Source organism: Colletotrichum fioriniae (genome assembly GCF_027942845.1).
Source record: "Colletotrichum fioriniae strain IMI 355084 chromosome Unknown scaffold_3, whole genome shotgun sequence".
Taxonomy (NCBI): domain Eukaryota; kingdom Fungi; phylum Ascomycota; class Sordariomycetes; order Glomerellales; family Glomerellaceae; genus Colletotrichum; species Colletotrichum fioriniae.
The window spans coordinates 2,800,839-2,823,863 of record NW_027076839.1 but is presented as its reverse complement, the minus strand read 5'-3'; the positions used below and the strand labels follow the sequence as shown (position 1 = coordinate 2,823,863).

At 52.8% G+C, this 23,025-nt stretch overlaps 6 protein-coding genes and 1 non-coding gene across 7 annotated transcripts; 3 read left to right on the top strand and 4 right to left on the bottom strand.

Moving 5' to 3' along the window:
* Nucleotides 1-3,143: 3,143 nt before the first annotated feature.
* Nucleotides 3,144-3,806, top strand: FES1 (hsp70 nucleotide exchange factor fes1; the record flags this gene model as incomplete). Its single annotated transcript, XM_065756898.1, has 1 exon — nt 3,144-3,806. One exon carries the CDS (start codon nt 3,144-3,146, stop codon nt 3,804-3,806), a length of 663 nt encoding a protein of 220 aa, XP_065614665.1.
* A 311-nt stretch (nt 3,807-4,117) lies between these two features.
* On the bottom strand, nt 4,118-5,279 carry mrpl7 (mitochondrial 54S ribosomal protein uL5m; the record flags this gene model as incomplete). Its single annotated transcript, XM_053190692.2, has 3 exons — nt 4,118-4,228; nt 4,285-4,984; nt 5,044-5,279. The coding sequence occupies 3 exons, from the start codon at nt 5,277-5,279 to the stop codon at nt 4,118-4,120; spliced, it is 1,047 nt and encodes a 348-aa protein (XP_053052101.2).
* A 2,634-nt stretch (nt 5,280-7,913) lies between these two features.
* N0V96_003657 (uncharacterized protein) lies at nt 7,914-10,608 on the top strand (the record flags this gene model as incomplete). The annotated part of the gene is made up of 4 exons (XM_053190693.2): nt 7,914-7,994; nt 8,086-8,178; nt 8,229-8,603; nt 8,653-10,608. The coding sequence occupies 4 exons, from the start codon at nt 7,914-7,916 to the stop codon at nt 10,606-10,608; spliced, it is 2,505 nt and encodes an 834-aa protein (XP_053052102.2).
* Nucleotides 10,609-11,457: 849 nt separating this feature from the next.
* Nucleotides 11,458-13,452, bottom strand: N0V96_003656 (uncharacterized protein; the record flags this gene model as incomplete). Its single annotated transcript, XM_065756897.1, has 6 exons — nt 11,458-11,892; nt 11,951-12,553; nt 12,602-12,682; nt 12,734-13,001; nt 13,050-13,085; nt 13,139-13,452. The coding sequence occupies 6 exons, from the start codon at nt 13,450-13,452 to the stop codon at nt 11,458-11,460; spliced, it is 1,737 nt and encodes a 578-aa protein (XP_065614664.1).
* Nucleotides 13,453-15,714: 2,262 nt separating this feature from the next.
* TOM40 (translocase of outer mitochondrial membrane) lies at nt 15,715-16,892 on the top strand (the record flags this gene model as incomplete). Its single annotated transcript, XM_053190695.1, has 3 exons — nt 15,715-16,023; nt 16,084-16,728; nt 16,785-16,892. The coding sequence occupies 3 exons, from the start codon at nt 15,715-15,717 to the stop codon at nt 16,890-16,892; spliced, it is 1,062 nt and encodes a 353-aa protein (XP_053052104.1).
* Nucleotides 16,893-17,589: 697 nt separating this feature from the next.
* On the bottom strand, nt 17,590-18,486 carry N0V96_003654 (uncharacterized protein; the record flags this gene model as incomplete). The annotated part of the gene is made up of 1 exon (XM_053190696.1): nt 17,590-18,486. One exon carries the CDS (start codon nt 18,484-18,486, stop codon nt 17,590-17,592), a length of 897 nt encoding a protein of 298 aa, XP_053052105.1.
* A 1,786-nt stretch (nt 18,487-20,272) lies between these two features.
* Nucleotides 20,273-20,360, bottom strand: N0V96_003653. Its single transcript has one exon. It is a non-coding gene; the product is annotated as a tRNA-Gly (tRNA).
* Between the last annotated feature and the right edge of the window lie 2,665 nt (nt 20,361-23,025).

The window sequence follows — 23,025 nt, the reverse complement described above, 5'->3', positions numbered from 1 at the left end:
GTGGGTGAGGACTGGGAAAATAGAAGAAAGATAGATGAAAACGAAGACAGCTCACTCGATTCCGGAATCGTAGGAGCGAGATGGAACTGGCAAAAGTCCTGAGCGGATGGCAAAGAACTTGGGAGAGGGCGTCGTTGGGTGGTGAGGTCGAAAGTGGGAAAGGTTACGGGAAGATGAGAGGTAGTCAATTTTGGGTGGAGGAGGGGGGAAGAAGGAGAAGAGTGGGAATGGCAGGCACAGTGTGCGGTGAGCGCTGGCTTTGCCTCCTCGGCGTTTCGTTGGCTGCTGCGATTTGTCTGGCGGGCCAGGTTTCGATGTCAGAAAGCAGCTGGAGACCTAACCCGACTTGTGGGTGAGCAAATGGACGTGGTGAGGTGGGCTGAGCAGGAGCGTAGAACAGGTGGCAGAAAGTGGCAGCGCCGCCCGGGGGTTTGAGTTGCCGCTTTAAACAAAGGAATGGAAGGAGAGACTGCGCGTTCTCTCTCGCCTCTCTCTCCCCGTCCCCCCGTCCTCTTCGGTGATGGCCCGTGCTTTTGCTCCTTTGCTGCTCGGGGGGGCTAACTGCGTAGGACTGGCAAAGTAGTGTGGTGGGGTACGGGAGGGAACGCACTTTCACTCACTCACCCTTTTTTTGGTGATACTGGGGTGCGAAGGCAAAGAGGAACCTCTGATATTGCAGAGGAGATGCGAGACCCTCCAAGTATCCGTATCGTCTTCTTTTCTCCGGCCTGGACCGCTGATTTCGGTGACTAAAGTCGAATTGGGGGTCGTACCTTCAATTCGGTCTTGATGCTGGTGGGCAATGCGATTATCCCGTCGATGCTCGGATAAGTACACTTTTACTGAATTCTCGAGGCAGGTATCGTATCCAAATGAATTGTTTCTCGGTCTTTTTGTGCTGTATTCAATACAGCAAACACTGATACCAACAAGAAGCTCGTCAGTCTCCGTGCCTTATCTATCACCTCGAACCACCAGGCAGTGACTATTGAAGCCAAGAACATTCGTCACCCTATCCGTCACTCGCCAACTGCTCTTCAGGCAGCTTGAAACCGACGGTGAGAGATGCTCACCTAATGCCCTCCATCTCTCCACGGCCTCGACCACGGACCAATCGAGCCAAGCCATGGGCCCAACAGTGCGCCATTCTCAGTCCAACTGTGACGCCTCTATTATCTTCAAGGGCATCCCCACATCCACCACCTGCACGCACGCTCTGGTCTAATGAAAATACAAGGTTAACCCAGGCCAAGAGCATGGGATCATGGGAGCCAGCCTGGTCGAGATCATCTCGCGCCGGACAGCAGTCGGGCAGGGAGGACAGCATTGCAGCACGGCAGGTAGCGGACACAGTATCGCGAATCCATCCCATCTCCTCATGGACTGTGGAACGAAGGGCCGCTCTTCGACGCCCACGTGAGACTCTCAACAAGATTCCCGCCGCGGCCGCCTGGTTCATGCTCGATGGCGGCGGGCGGATTTGCGCCAGCAAACCACATGCCAGCCGTCCTATTGCTCGTCCATTCGTCAACGAGTCGTACGTCATCTTGTTCCGTAAGCAGCAAAGACACGGACAAAGGTGCCAAGCAGGCATAGGTAATCTATTTTCGTTCACAGCACTAATTATTACCTGCCTCCTTCCCGTCGCATGCATAGCATACATCGCACGTCGGGCCCGAGAAAGCAAAGGCGGCGACAAACAGGCACGGAAGCACAGTAGACGGACCAGGCAGTTTGAAAGGTACCTCCAGGCACCCCGAAGCCGACACCACCGAACGACGGGCCTACCAAGCTGCCTCCTGCAAGGGCCGTACTCTCCTGGACACGGCTCGATGGGGTCACGGCTCTGGTGGTTCAAAATTGCGTACCCGCGTATGGACGCCCTTTGCGGGAACGAGACCCCGGGGTCCTAGGGGGGCTGATTGGCATGGGATTCTCGGATGCCAGCCTCGCATATCGCAACTCGCATACATACTCTAGGCTGGAGCCTCGTTCACGCGCTCGCTCTCGTCTTTGACATGAACTCCGTACCGGCCTATGCGTGATGTATCCAGAAACTGTGTTTCGAGCTTTGTGTGGGAAGCCCAACAAGAAACAGCGCGGGTGACAACTACACGCCGTGCTACGTTTCCAGTGTGGCTGAGCTGGGAGCTCCGGGTTGCCGGGCGGCGTCTCCGTTGATCGGGTCCTTTTAGCACAGATCGGATAGGAGAATACGGCGGAAGCTGTAACCTGATCATCTGCGGCGGGGACGCTATGCCTGATTGCTGCATCCTGTCCAGCGAGGCATGCAACATGGAAATGGACGACCAGAAAGACTTTCAGACGAAGGATGCAAGGCTGGGAAGCCTGGGGTTATCAGAACCTGGATACAGAAAACTCGAGTTGCCAGGTCTCGTGTGCTTCAGTGACTTCATCGCTGGAGGCTGCTCAGCTCAGCGTCGCAATATCGTAGCTTGGGTAGGTACCTCAAGGAAGCTCTGTCCATGGCTACCTCAAGTTAAAGCGGCAATGAGGGGCAACTCATTCCATGGTGGGGCAGTTGGAACTTTTTTTTTGGTACACATCTTTTTACCAGCCACCTTACTACAGTAGGAGACTGTCTTCGACCATTCCCTCGACGAGTCCAAGACTCCCGGATCCAGAGTCCGGGAGGGTATCCAATGTTTGACTGGCAGATGAATTGCCAACTCAGCCCATTGCATGATCCCATTGTTGGGCTGTAAGAGATTCGCTGGCCATAAGTCTGTCTGCCCAAGTTTCAAAAGATTCGAGCTGCATAAACGACGCATTGAGCTGGCCTTGATCAGGGCTCCTCACGTGAGATCGACGCTAGTCCGCTTTCGATAGTAGGCAAGCTTCTTGAAGGTTCCAGAAAAGGGTAGCAAATCAGAAGCAGCCAGTCAGAGCGGGAAGTGGCTCTTGGTGATGGAGAACTTTTTGATGTTGATGAGAGTTCAAGTGAGAGTGAGTGACGGACTGGAAGTTGATAGTAAACAACCTCTACACATCAACACAATATACACCCTTCAGGTTTCTCATTCAAACTTGCATCCAGTCTCAATAAACCGCCGAAAGGTTTCATCGTTATAAGAGGCTACTTCAAATTACTACACCTCAAAAACTCACCACCAATATCCATCATGGGTGACAAACACCTCAACGAGCTCCTCAAATGGAGTATCGAAAACCAAGAAACCGGCGGCGAGAACGGCACCTCACCACCCGCCGACGCCACCGCCGCAAGAGCGCCAGCCAGCACCCTCAACCCCGAGGCCATCGCAGCCCTCTTCGGCAACGGCCCCAGCGACGCCGAGCTCATGAAGCTCTCCATGGAGGCAATCACCTCCCCGGACCCGGAAATCACCCTCGACAACAAGCTCATCGCCTTTGACAACTTTGAGCAGCTCATCGAGAACCTCGACAACGCAAACAACATTGCCAACCTCGGCCTCTGGACCCCGCTCCTCTCCTGCCTCGAGCACGAGGCCCACGAGCTGCGCCGCATGGCCGCCTGGTGCGTCGGCACCGCCGTCCAGAATAACCTGCCTAGCCAGGAGCGCCTGCTCGCCGTGGGCGGCATCCCGCCCCTCGTGGCGCTCGCGACCAAGGACGGCGAGGAGGAGGCTGTTAGGAGAAAGGCCGTCTACGCGCTCAGCTCTGCCGTGCGGAACTACCAGCCCGGCGCGGATGTCCTCACGGATGAGCTGCAAAAGAAGGGCCTGCGTAACGGCAAGGTCGATGCTGAGAACATGGATGACATTGATGAGATTATGAATGCGCTCAAGGCCAAGATTACGGCATAGATAAAAGGGAAATGCGAGAAAGGAATGGGTATGGGGAGGATTTGGTATGGTTAACTTGCATGGACGGCGTTTCGGCGGGTGGTTCGGCATGAGGATTCTTTCGACGTACGGGACGACGACCAAAAGAAACATGGCATTATGGTATTAGACGGCTACTATCGCATAAGATGAACCAAGAACATGATCACACAGTTTTGGCCCAAAGTGCATCTCAAGAGTGACCGTATCTGTTGGTACATTCATATACAGGCTTTCTAAATGTGTTGATATCGTACAAAACGGGGTAATCCTTCCTAACAATGTCCCCCTTTTTAATCCTTGAACTTTCCGTAGAAGGGAAGACCAAGAGTCTGCATCAGAAGCCTGGCCTGGCGGTTCGAGGTTGCGCTCGTGTGGATGAAAATATGGCAACCTGGGAGGAGCTGTGGAGACTCGTCAGCATCGTGGTCACAAGATACAGGCAGACGGAATATCTCACCTTGGCAGGGTACATGTCGTAGTTGATCTGGAGCTCGGGGAACCAGACCAGGTCATCGGGTCTCAGACCAATACCAATACCACCGTTCCCGTCACCAGTGGTCGCGTTGACACCGGGCCAGTCCTTGATCTTGGGCAGAACGAGGTTGATCAACTTGTCAACGAACTCGTATGCCTGGGGACCGTGCATGGTCGTCTTGACACCAGTCTTGTCGCCCTCGCGGATCTTCCACTGGATAACGTTGTTCTTGGTCTTGGTGACCTCAGGGACGTTGCCGCTGATGGACTGGATGACCGAACGGGCGACCTGGAGCGTTCCCGGCGCCTTGGCGGCCGAGGGGATGAAGGTGTGCAGCGATACGGCCAGGATTTCAGGAACGGACCGGCAGTCGATGTTCTTCTCCAGCACGTCGAGCTTGCTTCCACCTCTAGGCCCGCGGAGGGGACGGTTCTTGTTGTACGGCGAGGAGTCGTCCCATGCCCTTAAACGCTCCCGTACCGGGGGGTCTGGTGTACCTGGGGGCTTGTGAAGGTAGGTCATCGTGAGCAGATCGGCGGCGATGGTCGTATCGTAGGTCTGGCGCAGTCTAGGGAGGTTAAAGGGTCCAGGAACGAAGTCGCGGGCCGTGGGATCGGTGGAGGGCGGTGATTGAATCGGGTGAAGAGGACCTCTGTCGTACTTAGGGGGATGGTACTGGTATCTGTCACCTCATCTGTTAGCCTTCTGCCTCACGCTGTAGTTGAGGATCTCAGTGCGCACCTGTTTCCGGGAAGCTGTTGCGGTCTGTCAGACAAGCGCTTCGCCGTGTTGAAAGCTTGGATGGCAGCATCGTCGGGGCCAGGCGCAGCCAGGGACGAGGTCTCAAGATCGGGGAACCGAGCCTCTGCGGCAGCGGTAGATTCGCATCGCCGGGCAACAAGAGGGGTCAATTGCCACGGCGAGCGCTGCCTGCAGACAAACCGAGTTAATCGGGAGCTTTCCCGTAGAGTGGCCATGGCTAGTCGTTCAACTGAGACGCAACCTAACACGTCTGTAAGGGTAAGTCGCGATGCTCGAAATTTCAATCTCGAACTGCTCAGTTCGGCCCGTGCCACCTGTGGCTGGTGCAGTTTTTAAAGTGGAACTTTCCGCTCAGCTCTGAGGATAAAATGTGGCTTGACTTTTCTGCAGTTTAACGCCTGGATCTCCAGGCGGCAGGACGCGAAGTGACATGGGAATGTCACTCGGGGGCCGCCGGAGCGAACGTGACCAGCAGCCTCCGGACTTTCGGGCCTTCAAGGTTAGTTTGTGGTCGTTGCACTGTCGTCATCTGGAACCAGGCCGCCGTCCGTGGGACACCCTCCATCGAGCTTCGGACTATGGTGATGCACCGACGATCCATTCTACTAGAGCGGGTAAATCGTGCACGCAACTCGATTACGTAGCAGTCATTCGGGTCCTCAGCTGAATGTCTGTCTGTCAGTCACCAGCTCAATGGGTCAGCAAGCGCGCGTTCGGTTGCAGAAGCTGGAGCTTTACCTTCCGACTAAGGTACGCGGAGCTGACAGGGTGGGGAGACCACTTGAGCAAGCAGCACTCTCGGACACGAACAGGCAAAGATGGGACGGACGGATGGGCTACGATGAGCAACGATGGGCATTGTTGTGCCTCTTGCCTTCTTCGATGTGCGGCGGCGGCGCGCGCTAACATGCAGATTGCCTGATTGTACCCAGGATGGACGCGAAAGCGAACGTGTACAGGTTACGCGAGCGCTCTTCATCGGATTGGAGGTTAGTTTCAGTGACAGATCAACATCCAACACACACAAGGCGAGGGGGCTTGGAAGTGGCAGATGGTGCGACAGAGTTTCCATTCATTGTCAAGAGACTTTGATCTTTGTTTGCGGGCGTTGGGCGTTGCTACGGGTGCGGGAGTGTGTGTAAGCGCATTGCTTCTGCTGCTAAGTTAGAGTTGAGCCTCTAGGGTGGCTCAGTGAAAGACACTCGTATTGTTTTCGTTCTTCTACCAGCTGTTCTTCGTCTGTTCTTGGCGAAGCCTGTTCGGTGTAAAAGGCCATGGACATTGGAGCAATAGGCTTATGAAACCAGGAGCATGGGCCACAGAGCCATGATATCGGATCTATTGCACACGCATCGAAGTAAGGGACGCTCCAGGATGTGTCCCATAGGGTATCATTCGGGCCCTAATAAACCACCTCGAAACAAGAGGCGAGACTTGACGAGAGTCACGTCCAGCCTAAAATGTCCTTGTTCAGGCCATGTCAGGACTTTCACTCAACATTTCCCATTGTGACTGGGAGATCGAATGACCAGTAATTGATGCGATGCGCGACTTGCCACTTTCATCTTGTTAAATGGGCAGCCTAACTCAATTTCGGATGTTACTCCCACGACGGACAGGCCCTTACGTATGTCACCTCGCGTGGACATTGGATGTTGGGGCAGGCTACTTTTACTCACATTCGGAGCCTGGTCGGTCATATGTAAGAATTGTGGCAGCCAAGCAAGCTCAAGAACATTCTGGCTTTTCCCTTGCTACTACTATCCATCCGTACACTACAGGCTATGGCCCCATCTCACCACGTAACACACTCCGTCTGCTGCCAACCGAAAAAGCCTATACCACAAAAAGTCAGCTCGAAGAAAGACAGGTCAGCTCGGAGTCATGGTCATCTTGGATACGTCGTGTTTGTCTGTCTGAAGCAACAGTCACAGAAAGCAAGTAAAACCTGAAAGTCCGCCCTGCCGCCACCCTCCACCGACCTGGCGCTCCCAGACTCCCGAGTCAACTGACGGCAAGTCCGCAAAGGACGCCGAGTGCCCCCAGCAGCAAGTTGAGGTGGAAATCTCTCAGGGGCCCTAAAGTACCATCCCACCCAAGCTTCGCCGCGCCGGTACGAATACACGCCCCTCCACGGTCCGTCCACTTGGTGCCTCTCCACACGACCAATACACCGTGGGCACCCACGGCACCCTGCCAAAGCTGCTGCTCACATTGGACCCCGAATTTTCTGTGCCAAATCCACGAACCACCACCATCTGACCCTTGTTGGCGCGAGGAGCCAGTCGAAGGTCCTTCGCTACCTTTATTGCTTCAGCAGTCCCCCGTGTGTTTAACCATAGGACCTCGTCTTCTCACTTCTACTTCTTCTTTTTCTACACTCCGAACATAAGCAACAAACCAAGCAGCATATCCCTTTGGCTTTCGAGAATCAAGCTTGTCTACTTGACAGACAACAGATACTTGGTTAACACTCATACCCTACCGTCGCAGGCCACCAGATCAGCGAAAACCTATCACTCTGCTACTACATCGGACAGCCCAGAGTCCAGACCTGATCATCCCAGCGGCCCAGCCCCGTCTTTTGCGACTGCGAAAATCTGCCCCGCCGACACGCGCCAGAACCCCTCCATACCTATCCTCGCACTCGGTGCATTCTTCATCTCCTCTCAGCTTTGCTCCCCACCTCACCCACTCCCGTATTGCTGGCCGATGGGGGTGCAACTTTCTACCTGGCCATGATTCTTGATCGCTGAGACGATTGCTTCTCTCGAGTCGCCAAGCCCCTTTGGCACCAATATCGCGAACCTAGCTATTCCAGCTTCTGGCAACATACAGGATCTGCAATCATGAAGGGCAAAAAGTTTCTTAGCCTGCGGGACAGGAGTGGCACGCATCGCAGAAGCAAATCCTCAGAACCAGGACAAAAGGTGAGCTTCATACCCAAGGAACTGAAGATGGTCCTTCTCAAAGTCCGTCTCCATGGGGACAACCACACTAATCCCACATCGCTCAATCTAGAACCGACCGCTTTCAGCCGAAGCATTCAGGTCCCTTTTCAAGAGCGATCGAGCACCGACCGACGAGGAAATAAAGGAGAAGGAGATGGCCAAGGTACACCAAGCGCAGCATTGCAGCATTGCACAAGTCTAACAATACCATAGATCGAAGACATTACACACCTACTTGCCGAGTCGAACATCACCGACGTTTCTGCGGAACACATTCGAGACTCTCTGAACAGCAAGTTCGCTGACGGCGATGTCGACAAAACCGTGGAGTTCATTCAGCTGCAATGCAAAGCAATGGCCGGCAAGGTTGCACACTACAATCCCCAAATCGAAATGGTTGGCGCAGAGAATAGGGGTAACGTCACATGTTACCTTGACTCCCTGCTGTTTGCCATGTTTGCGAAACTCGACGCCTTCGAATGTATGCTGAAGAACGACTTCACGGACGAACCAAGGCGCAAACTAGTCACGCTTCTCCGATTGTGGGTGAACATGCTCAGGAGCGGGAAAATGATTCACGCAGATATGGTGAGTTGCGGCTGGTCTTGTAGTACCTGTCCTGCGCTAATCGTCACAGACGAAACTGATTCAGGATGCGCTGGCTGAGTGCGGCTGGAGTGACGCCAAGCTCCTGGAACAGCAAGATACTTCGGAAGCCTTCGCGTTCGTCACAGAAACGCTCCAATTGCCCCTGCTGCAATTACAAGTCGACCTCTTTCACCAAGGCAAGAACGATAAGGACGACCATAAATTGGTCTACGAAAGACTCCTCAACCTCGCTGTACCTCCTGATTCGGAAGGTAAGGGGATCAGGCTAGAAGACTGCTTGGAAGAATACTTCAACACACAGGTTGATGTACTAAGGGACAGCCACGAAGACAAGAAAGAGGCGGAGAGGGCAACCCCGAATACCAATACGAACGGGATACGGATTGTTACTCAAGAGAATGAGCTAGAGGCTGGCGCGCAAGACACGCTGAGTGCGTCCCCCGCGCAGCTTTCTCCCGTCCTTGAGCGGCGGTGGACAGCCTCGCAAACACCCAATGGCGTGCCAGAGTCTCCCAGCAGCTCTTCGCGGCCAACTCCAAGACACCGTTCAACTAGTGTTATACAACGCGTGGTACTGGAGGAGAAGGACAAAGACAAGGGAAAGGAGACTGAGCCATCCACTGTGCTGGAAAAGGCGCGACGAACGAGCTCTACCGTGGTGAAAGCCGTGACGATTCCGGCCTGGCAGTTCTTCAGATTGATTCCATGGCACGCCGCCGGAAACAAGGAGCCCAAGAACGACATGGAGGTTGCTATGAACTTCAACCAGCGTCCTGTCGTCGGCATCTGCCTGAAGCGGTACATGATGTCGAACTCCGGCGTTCCCCAACGCCAGAATACCTTTATCGATATTCCGGACAGTCTGAGGCTTCCGCACTTCATGCTCGGCGATGAGACACAGCTTGAGGAAGACCCCAATGGCTTCAGCATGGAGTATAAGTTAGTGCTGCAGTCTGTGGTCTGTCATCGTGGCGATTCTGTCTACAGCGGACACTACATTTCATTCGCCAGAGTTGCGCCTAAACTCCTCACCGACAATAGAAGGCACGACAATGACCCTCCTCCCGACTACGAGGAGGCGCAATGGGTCAAATTTGACGACTTGAATATCGAAAACAGGGTGACTTATGTGGACGACATCAAGCAAGCTTTGAAGGACGAGATGCCCTACCTCCTGTTCTACCAGATCGTACCGATGGTAGAGGTGGCGTCGACGGAAGAGACGGAAACTGAGCCTCCTTCTTACAACGAGTCCAAGGTCAGCGTCAACCTACCGACCACACCGAACCCGGTCAACGGCAATAACTCCGGAATGTCATCATCGCGGAGCGACTACTTCGAGAACACATCAATATCTCCACCCAAAGCGCCTAGCATCCGCTTTTCGTCGGAATTGGAGCGTCCTAGCCGCATAAGTTTCGGTGATGACGAGCCATACCTAGGTTTCAAGGATTCTCGAAGGGGCAGTGTTACCTTCACAGACTCCACCCTAGGCACGCCAGCAATCACGCCGGATGCCATATCGCCCGCCGTGACCCCGGGAGAAGAGACGACGGCTCAAAGGCTTTCGCGCGCCGCCGCCCTCTTCACGGGCAAGAGCAAGAGCAGACCTACGAGTCAAGCAGGAGAGGGCCGCATCAGTCTTACCATGACTCGACTCGGCGGGCTCATGCGACCCAGCAAGGAGCCGCTCCGTGACCCCAACAGTAACGTGAGCAGCAACGCGCTCGCCACATCCATCAGTGCACCTATTCCTGATCCAGTGACTGAGGAGGAATTTGTCGAGAACGCTGATGCCGAACCAACACCAGTTGCGGCACCAGTTACAGAAACCGACAGAAAAGAATCCAAGGACTTCAAAGAAAGAAAGTCATCAGAGCATCATCACAGGCATCACAAGAGAGGCAAGTCCAAGAGCCGCTCTACAGAGAAAAAGAAGCACAAGGATGGAGATGAGCCAGAGCGAGAGTGCGCAGTGATGTAAAGACATGCAGACGACAGATCAAACAGACCAAGACGAGCGACAGTCAGAAAGACAAAGTTATGAGTTTACCAGCGCGTTGATGCATTTGGGGTTCGAATCGACGAGAGCTTGTCTCGGCCCTGGAATAGCGAGGAGTTTGGTGGACCGAGATAGACTTGGGAAGCAGCAGAGAAGAGGTACATACTTACAACTGTGGGTAGCCACGCGAGAGGTCGCAGCGCCTGCAGATGATGAGCAGCACGAGAAGGGCGTTCTCCGGAGTTTTGTGTTGTTTCCTTTTGGGGCGATGAAAAGAAGAAAAACGGAATACCACGGGATTGGAAGCAAAGACGGAGGGAGTCGATGGTTATCCATCCCCCTCTCTACACACCACAGATAGCTTGGGATAAAATAATACTGTTGATGACTGGGTCGTCATTCATCAAGATTCAGCTACCTGACCTGACCTAGTTTCCCAGTTTTTTTCCCATGTTCTGACGCGTTTGAGTAACCGAATAACCGAATACCATGTTTTCTGTTTCTCTCCATTGGCCGGAGGGGAAAACGACGTCCCGAACGTAGGACGCAAAACAAAAGTTCATCGTGGGCAAAGTTATCCCACGGTACGAGCAAATTTTGATGGGGGTTTCCCATCCGCGATAGCAAATTCCGATCCGTCGTTCTCTCTCTCTCAACCTTCATGTCCTTCCTCCCACGTTCGCTCAGGTCCACCGAACGAGAAAGGCAGGGAGATATATATGCCTCCCAACATCCTTTTCAGTTTTTTCGAGCAAAGTAATAATCAGTGGACCAATCGAGCTTCCAAAAAAGTTGAAGAAGAAAGAAAGAACCCTAATGTGTGTAACAACCTTAGTCCTCGTCATTCTGGCGATCAGCGACCATCTCGGCAGCGGTGTTGATGACTTTCTCGGGTGGGCGCTCGACGACGACGTTGGGCTCCGCAGGGGACGAGATACCAGGCATGGGCGAGAGGTTGCCGCTGGCGACACCGCTTCCACCTCCAGGGACAGGGATGCTAGTGTCCTCGGGGGAGCCGGGGGTGATCTTGGGGTCGACACCGGGGATGTGGACGCGCTTGGCCTCGTTCTGGTAGGCGGCAGGGATGATCTCGATGATTTCGTCGCGGGGGAACTTGAGGATGGGAATATCCATGGTGGCGCAGTGCATCAGGTAGGCATAGAGAACACGAAGAACAGATTCGTGCGCAATGATGAGAAGATCACTCTGCTCGCGCTCAAGCTCCAAAATGATGGGCTCAAGGCGGACGGCGAGGTCGTGGTAGGACTATGTGATATTAGCGCTACTCATGAACAAATACTAATTGTGAGGTCTGTATACTTACCTCAGCGCGGGGGTATCTATGATGATACGGGTCGAGCTCGTGCTTCTCGACCTCCTCAGGGTAGAGGTGACGAATGGCACGCTCCGACATCTTCTCGCAGACACCAGGGTTGATCTGGCTCATCTGAGAACGCTGGCGAACCTTGAAGCCCTTGTTCTTGAGGTAATCCGCAGTCTGAACAGTGCGGCAACGAGTGGAGGTCCAGACGGACAGAGGACGAAGGGGAACAGCATTGCCACCCTTCTCGACGAGGGCAGCGCGCTCCTGCTCGCGGTGCTTTAGAAGTGTCTCGGACATTCGAGCAGCGTACGCCATGCCCTCCTCGGAAAGAGGCGCATCCGCCTTGTACGAGTCTTCCTCGGTGGTAACGCCAGCTCGAACGAAGTAGGTAGTGCGCGACTTGATGTGAAGGTTGGTCAAGTAGAAGACAATGCGGTGAGAGAGGTAGCCGAAGGAGACATTGTTGTAGAAGAACTTCTGTCCCGCGTTGATCATCTTGATGTAGTTGAGTTCCTTCTCGTCCATGGTATCGAAGACGGGGATCTTCATGTCGATGCGGCGCAAGTACAACTTGGCAGCCTCATCAGGGTCCATGCCCGCGAACTGCACACGTTAGCACCGCGTCACTATCGAGTTTGGACGAGCACTCACGTCAGGGGAGGAGATCTTGACATTGCGCGCATTCTCACGCAAAATGGCCTCATCGTCGACGAAAGACTCGATGAACAGCGTCTATGAAACGTTAGGGATTTGAGTTATCAGACTGGTCGAACCAAATCTTACCTGGACATCGTGCTTAGCGAGTTCCTTAGCCAGGGCACGGCGACCAGCCGCGGTGGGGTTGACAGCATCGTAGATCGCAACCTGTCCATTCTCATGGTTCAACCAGGCGTAGATGTCCTCACGGCACTTCTTAAGGATCTTCTGACGAAGAATGACCGACTGAGGAGAGGCGTCAGGGAAGAAGTAATCCTCGGGAACGATACCGCCCTTTCCAACGGTGGCACGACGGTAATCACCGAGGTGGAAGATGCGGGTCTTGACTCCCAACCTGAAAAAACGTCAGTCAAGGCGCTCCAAGCAAGCATTTTCGACTCACCAGCCCAAGTAACGCGCCAGGGAAACGCAGATGTGACTGAAAAATGTTAGCTCTCATTTTTCCAAGCCAGTGAAGTAGGAGGAACTTACGTCTTGCCACGAGCCGGAAGGCCCACCATGACGATGGCGATGCGACCAGAATGGAACAGACGGCCAGACATTGTGCTATAAAGCTGAGCCGGCGCCATGTCCTGATCCTCGGGAACATCATGAATGCCGTCGATGAAGGTCGAGCTCTTGCGACGGTATCTCGGCGCGTTGGCCGCGATCTCGGCGGTACTATCATGAAGCGTCACGTCAACACCAAGATCTCCAAGTTCCGGTCGAGGGCGGTAAAAGATTCTCTGGAGCTCAAAGATGTTGAGCATCTCAACCCAGTCCATGGCGGCCCTCTCCCTCTCCATGGCTGATCAGGTGGTGAGGGAGGATCAGAGGTAGTGATAGATGTTTCGATAGGGAAGTTGATAGGTAGGGAACAGAAGAAGAATAAGGCAGAAAGCTCAGAGCAGAGAGTGAGTATGAGAAGTATTGATGATGGATATTGTGATGGGTAAGTTGATAGAGAAGAGAAGAAAACAGAAAGCTCAGTGTAAAGAGAGGGAAGAGAGGAAAGCAGGAGAAGTAAACAGCAGTTTGGGAGGCGTGGAAAGAGGGGTTAAAGGGCACTCGCCATGTTGACAGTTCTGATGATGTCGTGCGTCCAATTTAGGTATTCACAGACGGGCACACCCGCCTCGTTTGTAATAAGATCTTATAGCCACCAGCCGTCGACAGTCGAAAGGCGAGTATGCTCAGCCGTGCTAAGGTCTGACTGGCAACAATCCAGCCTGGTGTGAGCTGTTTGGATGTGGTTGAGGTTGTTGGAGGCATCGCAGCCCGTGACAGAGTTATGACTCCGAAGGTGGTGGACTCTGTGTGTGAGACTTTGTTTGTGTCCTTGTGCTCTAGTATGTTGAATTGACCCAAAGACTCCTTCCAACTCTTCCCAGATGTCATGCTTGAATAGACTGGGCAAACAAACATATGAGGACGGGCCTTTGCCATGGCAATCTTTGTCTTATCAAACGTTGCAGGTTCCTCTCACTTGAAAGTTGGACCTGTCATTGCGAAGATAGAGGAACTTGTATATTAGGAGGTTGGATCAGGGCGAGCCATTATCAACAAGAGGGCTTATGCGAGATGGATCGCGCTCCAGGATTGACCAGCATAGCTGACATGCGGGCTGATATCCCAGTCTTCCGAGATTCCTGGCTTCCTAGTAGCCACTCGTGTTTCTGACTAAATTCGGACTGTATTCACGCAGTGTCCAGAAGCACTCGCCTCAGTCACAGGAGGGGATTGATATGTCGAACATGAATCGGCGGGGTTATGAAGACCCCTCCTTTTACCACAGGCAGGTGTCTAAGAAGAGAGGAACTCACAGTAGTGTGTCCATTTTGACGGTTGGAGCCGAATCTTTCTTGGGACCTCGAAACAACTATGGAGTCAAGGATGATGCTCCGTCGTCGAAGCTGGGAGCGGGCTGCGCTTGAGGCAACCACGGCCTCTGGACCGGATGGAGGGGCCGCTGCGGAAGAAAAGAGCGGAGACACGGTGACGCACTGTCTGCTTTCGAGGTTCGAATGGGTTAAGTTGAGAAAGTGGCCGTTGTTTTCCAGTCTTTGCGAAGCTTATACAAGGTGTATCCTACTCTCGACCAAGCGCAACGAACTTTGGTTGCAGCAGGTAAAATCGCGCAGGTGAGTTGCTTCAAAGGGTTTGGTGAGCTAGGTATTCGAGGTTGAAGTGGCACTGGTGTCTGAGCTGTCCCGTTCCGATTTAAGCCGCCAGTTTGTGTACGGCCCGCGGCTCTTATAAGGGGACTCTACGAAGGCCTGTGCTGCCGAAGCCCAACCAAAGAAGTGTTCAGGTAGTGGCGTAAAGGATATTGAAATCCCCAAATTCTTAGAAATTATGACCTTGAAAATCTGAAGCCGAGGGTATCTGAGATGTGAGTTGAAGTAGGTCGTCGCCTAGTAGTAAGTCGCTTAGGTAGTGTGGTAGTTCAGGGAGCACAAAGACTAACACTGTGAGAAAAGAAGGTGTTGGGCTCAGCGATGGAGAGGGCCAAGGGAACGTACCGGATGCGGGCAAGGGTCTGTCGTCCATCCTGGGACTAGCCCGGGGAGACAACCCGACAAGTCAGACCCGGTTAAGCTTCGGACCGACAGGACCTGCTGGCCTGACGTAAGTCGCTGCCAGAAAGCTGGGTGTCATCACGTGATGCTATTCTGTCATTGACCACCTAGGAGCTGGAGCTCCAAAAGAAAGATCCACCGCGACTTGGACCAGTCGTGGCTGCCAGCTGTTCCCATTGGATTTAGCGTGGCATTGTGGCTCGTGCTCGCTCTACCAGCACCTCTGCCTGTAATCAGCGAAGAAATTTATTCAGACTTTCCAATCATCACCAACCCGACTCCGACTCGACGACCCTCTCCCCCCCAAACGCCCCTGCCTGCCCATTGCGCGAGCATCAACCGATCCCCAGGGCAGTCGCAGCTGTATTATCTCGAACAGATCCAGATCATCTGGTTCTCTTGTTGTTCTCTTCCCGGTTTTTCTTTTTCTTTTCTTGCCCTTTCTCTAAACGGTTCTGTCGACTCAGGCCGGCGCCGACCATCGCAACAATGGCGTCAAGCTTGGAACAAATCCAGAATGTTCTCCTGAACAACCCCGTCGCCAACTCCCTCTCAGACGCCATCAGCTCCTTCTCGGAACGGAGGGCGAAGCTCGGCTTGTCCAATCCCGGTACCACCGAGAACCTGACTAGGGAGGTTCAGCGCGATGTCTTGCTCACGAACTACATGTTTACCGGCCTTCGCGCCGACCTGACCAAGGCCTTCAGCATGTCGCCTCTGTTCCAGGTTTCTCACCAATTCGCTATGGGCGAGCGTTTGAACCCGTACACCTTTGCTGCGTTGTACGGAACAAGCAAGGTTCGTAGACAATTGCTCTGCAAAGCAAAGCGCGATGAATTTGGCTGACTGACTTTCCAGGTCTTCCTGCAAGGAAACATGGACAACGACGGCCAGCTCTCCACCCGATTCAACTACCGATGGTCCGATAAGCTTGTGTCGAGAACTCAGTTCCAGGCCGCCCCTGGCGCTGGTCAGGAGATGCTTCAGTTTGAGAACGAATACACCGGCGACGACTTCACGGCTTCTCTTAAGATGCTCAACCCTTCCTGCCTGGATGGCGGTGTCACCGGTATCTTCATCGGTAGTTACCTTCAGTCGGTCACTCCCAAGCTCGCCCTTGGTCTCGAGACCGTCTGGCAGCGCCAGGCCATGACCCAGGGTCCCGAGACTGCCACCTCATACTGCGCCCGTTACAAGTCCAATGACTGGGTTGCCACTGCTCAGCTCCAGGCTCAGGGTGCTTTGAACACCTCTTACTGGAGACGTCTGTCCGAGAAGGTTCAGGCTGGTGTTGACCTGTCCCTCTCGCTTGTCCCCGGTGCCGCAGGCGTCATGGGTGGTTTCCAGAAGGAGGGTGTCACCACTATTGGTGCCAAGTACGACTTCAGAATGTCTACCTTCCGCGCCCAGGTCGACTCCAAGGGCAAGCTTAGCTGTCTGTTGGAGAAGCGCATTGCCGCCCCCGTCATGATGACTCTGGCTGCTGATGTTGACCACTTTTCTGTAAGTTCAACAGCATGTCGGAATTGGCGCAATTTGTATGCTAATAAATTCTCTAGCAACAAGCAAAGATCGGTGTCGGTATCTCCATCGAGGCTGGTGGTGAGGAGCTCCAGGAGCAGCAGGAGACTCTGGGTGCTCAGGGAACCCCCAACATCCCCTTCTAAACCTGAAAACAAACACGAGGACGGCTTGGTGCATAGCCAAGTCAGAACCGAAGCTCCGCTCCTAATCGAACCCAATAATTGATGTTTTTCCCGGCGAGGACAAGAAACGATGTCGACGAACTTGATTTTCTTTCGCAAGTTCTCATTCTTATACTGCTGTCTTAGTACAAACGACTTCACGCCTCGGCAGCACGGACCCGACAAACCAGAGGATCGGATACTCCCAAACCCCCCCTCTGGAGGTCATTTACCTTTTGGTCCGCCCGTCACGCTCATGTTCGTTGAACCTCGACTTCTCTACTCGGCCGGATAGAAAGACCTGTGTATATTACGCTCAGCCCGAGCACAAGAATCAGGGCCAATATGGTGTGTATTGGCCGGCTTGGATGCATTTTTGGGAGGCTTGGAACGGCATACCCGAAGCGGAGTGGCTGATGCCACAACCCACGAGAGCATCTACTTGAGGCTGCGCATTATGAATGGCCTTCGTGATGAACAACTCTCGTATGTACTGTGTATGAAGGAGATAGATTTCAATGCTGATATAACATCACTTGGCCGTGTGTATGGGCGCGCTATGAACGTGATGAAGGGCATTGAGCTGCGCAAAGTCCCGGGATCTTATCACCAACAAAAGCATCAATCTGGGCATTTTGCTAATCACGCTAGGTGTTTCTCGCTTACTACATACAGCTTGCTACTCCGAAGCAATTTGCTTGTACAGCGCCTTCAACTCATCGTCACTCATTTCCTTGATGCCAAACAGCGCGTTGTCGCTCTTTGCCCACGGCTGGGCAAATTCCTTCTTGGAGCACGCGTACAACAGCTGCGGGTACATCACATCGGGCGTCATGATACCCTTCTTGATAGACTCCATGCAATTCGCGTAAATGGCGTCAACGTCGACGGTGGTCGTCTCCCACGAGCCGCTTACGGCGTCCTGAGCGAGGGCGCCCATCTGCTTTTGCGACTTGACGGCGGATTGGATGTACGCGATCCTGTTGGCCGTCTCCTCAGGGTGCAGCAGGGTACCCACGACAGCCTTGCCGACGTCAGCCAGCATGGTGTAGGGGATGACGTTGTCGCCGTCGTTGAAGAGCGAGAGCTTCTTGTTCTTGACGTCGACGCCCATGAAGCTGGACCGGATGCCCCAGTCGAGGAAAGGCCCGTTGGTTACAATGGTGTAGGTGAACTTGCCGTTGTTCTCCTGGGCCTTTTGCTGCATGTGGCCGTGCGTCAGGGCCTTGATGCTGAAGATGGGCAGGCTCGGCATGTGGGCGCGCGTGGGGTCCAGGCCGAAGTCGGGCGGGATGTAGCGATAGACGCCCGCGGCAACGGCGGCGTCGACGACGCGGGTTGCTACCTTGGGGTCGAAGCTGTTTGTCGAGTTGATGAGGGCGTCTTGGCCCTTCAGTGCTTGGGTTAGGGAGTCCAGGGACTCGTAGTCTACCTCCTTGACTGTGACGCCTGCGGGGAACTTTTGGGAGCCGGTTTTGCGGGTGAGGATAGTGATGTTGAATTGGTTGGAGTCCATGAGGGCCTTTAGGAGGGAAGGGCCCAGGTTACCGCCGGCCTGGACTGTGTCAATGAACATTCGATATGGAAGATGAGGTGATACTCACGCCGGCGAGAGCGACGTTCTTGATTGTTGGTGCCATGGTTTGTACGTAGTGGCGATCTTGTGTTTCTTCTTGAGTAGCAATACCAGATCTCTCAATGAAAGTTCTAGCTGGCTGCAAGTTCCTTCTTATGAGCTCTAGTAGCTGAGCTATCCACCATGAGAGCAAGGATGAGAGCTGCGTCACGTTACGCTCCGGACCGCAAGCTTCAAAAGCATATGCCGCTGTGACGCCATTCCGTTCCAGGCTCGTCTGAAGGTGAGCCCGGTTGCCATTCGTGTTCGAACCGCCCGCGGGAAAGGAGAGACCTTCGCTCTTTCGCGCTCTTGAGCTCTGACCCTTTTGTCGTTGTGGGATGTGGTTGCACGTCCGGTTCAATGTTCTCGAATACGTGCTGCGGCGAGTGTCCTTGTGTTCCTGCACTGGACCAGGCTGCTGTCAAGTTGACCTCTTGGATTCTACTTCATGCGTGTGCAAGAAGATTAGATTCTCTGAGGCTACGTCTACTCATAATTATTGTCACCGGCTAGCTACATCGAGTGAGCATGAATAGGCTGGCGAAATGATCGTTCTTCATAGGTAAAACAAAACCCATCTTTGCAAGTTAACACGCTACTCTCACATCTACCCACTGCTCAGTTTCAAGATACATGCCATATTCACTCTGCAGCTGTCTGTATATGCATGACATTAGCCTTCAATAGATGAGATGAAGAGGGCCCGTGGCGGGTAAGCCGGATACGGATGCCTCGCCATGTATAACATTAGAGGAACGGAGGCGCAGACGTCCTTTAAACTTCATTTGACGACAGAAACAAATGAGACATTCCCGAATCTAAAACCTGAAGCTGACAAAGAGCAACTAGCTCAGAGAAGTTTCTGAAGCGCGTGGACACGCCGACACGTTACGAATCCCCGGTTGCGGTCGGTACCGGAGTGGGGCACCGGACAACGGAGGTCCGTTGCCTGATCTTCGGGATGGTCGGGCGAGGTTGGGATACCCCTTCATTTGACACTGGCCTGCCAAGTGGGTAACAGAATGGAATATCGGTCAATAGAAGATTGCAATACTTACAACCTGTTTATCATTCTTAGCTTTCTTGTTCTTCGCTTTCTTATCCTTAGCTTTCTCATTCTTCATATCTATATCTCTATTACTTGTATCTGTTACATATTGACTAACGCATACTCTCTAAAAAGCATAGAATGAAGAGTAGTAGGAAAAGCAGTAGGGAAAGAGGTAGGGTTGATAGAGCGGCAGACGATTATATCACCCACTTGCTCGCTAAGCTATTACCTTACTTAATGCTCTTATTCTCTTCACTACGAGCGATACGGCCTGCGAGGATAGAAGTATTATCCGCAATAGTTGTGCGTGTGAGGAGTTTTAGTGTCCCCTGTTCCTTTTTGGTCACTCTGCTCATTGCTTGACCGTACTTGCTGGCAGTGAGTTGGGCTCAGAGCAAGGTTGGGGGTCTTGCTATCTGCAAGTTCTCATCAGAGACATTGTCATTTTCGTAGACAGTTTCAAATTCTGAGAGGTATCGAAACACCCATACTCACAAGGCACATGCACTATGTACTTAACCCGGACATGAATTAAAATCGAGCTGATAAAGTTGCCTAGGTATACTACTCATATTTTCTCAACATCGAGGTAGACGCGTACTGCATGAGTTCCCCTCTTTGCAACTACTGCAAAAAAAAAGAAAAGGCAGCTCAACTGCATCGCATGTGTTTGTAGAATCGAGCAAAATGGAATGCGGCGACCGAGACTCGAACTCGATGCATAAGCAAACGCCAATGGAAGAAATGGGAAGCTTATATGTTACCCTTACACCACCGCCGCAATGGAAGAGGAGCTTTGTTTGTGCCTGCAGTTCCGAGGTATGAGCACGCCTTATGTAGGAGGGTCCTGAGGGGTAAGAGGAGCTAGGCTCATTTGAGAGCGCCCGGCCGACCAACCGTAAGGTAGGACCGGAAGGCTGAGGTGGGCGGGCGTAGGAGAGCGGGTTTGCGAGTTGCTGGTATTTTGTAGGGCGCAGGGTTCACTCAGTTTCACTGAGTATCAAGAGGGGGAGTTAGAGTGATGAACAGTATTCATAACTTGAACAAGACAAAGAAAAGAAGAGAAATGGGGAAGAATCATGTTTGGGAAAAGTGAAAAGTGAATTGTTCAGGCATGGAAATGCCAAAAGAAAAAAGATTTTAGCTGCTAACTGCTAAAACAGAGTGGTGGTCAGTGCACCAGCAACCGCCACTCACTGGCAGAAAACCCAAAGCCTTACTAACTCTCAGCACCATTCCCGTCCTCACTGCTGTTCTGAACATAATCACCACGCTTGTCTCTTCAGGTCACCTTCGTGTCCTTGTTTGTCTCTTCTCTATGCATCCGCTGTTGTTATGGAAAGCTGTAAAAAGTAGACAGAGAGAAGAAAGCTCATTGAGAAGAGATCCAGCTGGTAGGCTGGGCCAAGCTCCTTGTAATTCGAGGACTATAATCACTCTTTATCTCTGCATACAAGCTGTACAACGGACCCTCAGACCTCGATCGCTCCATTCTTCCGAGTTCTTTTTCTCCTCGATCTACAGAGTCCACTCGACTGTGATTGCAGCACACTAAGCTGAACTATGTGGCCTTGAAGTTGCCCTTACCATAAAAGTCTCGGCGTCCGCCACGACGAACCCACTCAGTTGTTATTATATCATACCACATTAAACCATGTGGCCTTGAATGTGCCACCGCTTTAAGAGGCCTGAAATCTACCATGAACTCGCCCTCTTTAGACCAGGCTTGATTTGCGGAGAATGCCTGACCGTAGAAGCGGGCGCCAGAGAGAATGGCTTCGGCCAAAGACGTGTACGGACCTTCCTGGCTTATGCCCTCATCATCCTTCCGTAGCACAAGTGAAAGTTTTTCCCAATCGATCACGTACGGCTGTAATGGTCCCCGAGGAGCCCCTTGGCTCGAAGGTAGGTCAAAGACCAAAGCAAAATCTCGTTCGCCGACTGGGAACGGATCGCCGCAACTAGGATAGGTGCAACGCAAGAAGAACTGCCAAGGCTTATCATGGGGGCTTCCCGGGACGTTGGCAGGCGGTGGCATGACGATGACAGTGGTAAATGTGCCTTTTTCATGCTTCGAAGACATCATCGGAGGGAACGTTTCGACAATGTTTATCGGAGGGGCACCGAGGAAGGATCTCGTAGGGGGGTTCGTGATAGATATTTGCCAGGCGCCTGAGGCCAGTGGTCGCTCCCATGAAGGCTCCCGCACGATAACCAGCTCCTCATAGTTGACCTCTCCCAGGCTATTGAGGCTAGTTTCGGAGAGCGCGACTGGCCCAGAGGGAGACCTGACATACTCGTCGCCCGAAGGAGAGTTATTTGAAAACAGAGGAAGACAGATCCTGCGATCTTGATCGTCAAAGACATTCAACAGCGCATAGTAGCAGTTGGGTGCGTTGTGCGATTCGCTCTTAAACTCAGACAGCAAGAGAAGAGATAGATTGATTCGGAAGCCCCTATTGGTCATCCGAAACTCCGAAGAGGACCATTCTGTGATATTGTCAGTGTAAAACGAAGCGGCTCTTGTCATTGTAGCCGGTGATGTTGCAAAGAAATGTCCTCGGGTGCTGAGAGAATTTCCGAGACCCCAAGAGGCCAGTAGACTTTGGTCAGTTGTTCCCTTAATAATCTCTAGTTGTAAACGTACGAACGCCATGTCGCCCTCTCCGTAAAGAAGGGGCATATTGATGTCGAAAAGACCAAGGAGACAGTATGCCATGTCTTCTTTACGTGAAGTCTGTCTTCTACTTGCCCACAACATTCTCTGTGCCAGGCAGACATCTTGGAGCGCACGATCATGTGCCAAGATAGTCCTTGGTATGCCAGTGATTTCTGACATCTCATATCGCAAGGAGTCCTTGTCTCCCACGAGCTTCCACTCCTGGTTATAGAAGTACATGTGTCTTGGGGCCAAAAGCTCTTGCAGTGTCCAACCCCTCGTAAACCATCTGCACTGTGCGAAGTCTACGGGGGCGTTCGTGACATCTGATGGCTGGAAATCCGACAGAGACACAAAACAAATTCGCGCCTCTTGGTACCATCGGAACATGGAGTTGATGGCTTCGGAAAGTTCAGCACTGCTACTCTTGTCTATACAGCATGTGTCGACCCAGACATATTGTAATAAATGTTCTTTTGTAAGGCGTGCGCTCTGGACAATCTTGTGGAATCCGGATCGTTGTCGTAAATCTTTGGCCTTTTTGGCCGAATTCATCGTAGCCGACGCCATCAGGGCTTCGACAGAAGCAAAGGCTTCGCGATTTTCCTCGTATTCGTGGAGCCAGCAGAGATCTTGAAACGTGACTTCATCCTTTTCCCAAGTATGAGAGAGAATTGTGTAAAGAGGCATCTCGTCATCAAAGAATTCCTCCAACTGGAGAGTATTAACATTGATGAGCCTCATGCTTTCTTTGGATCAGGGAACCTGAAACTGTCCTGCTTCACAA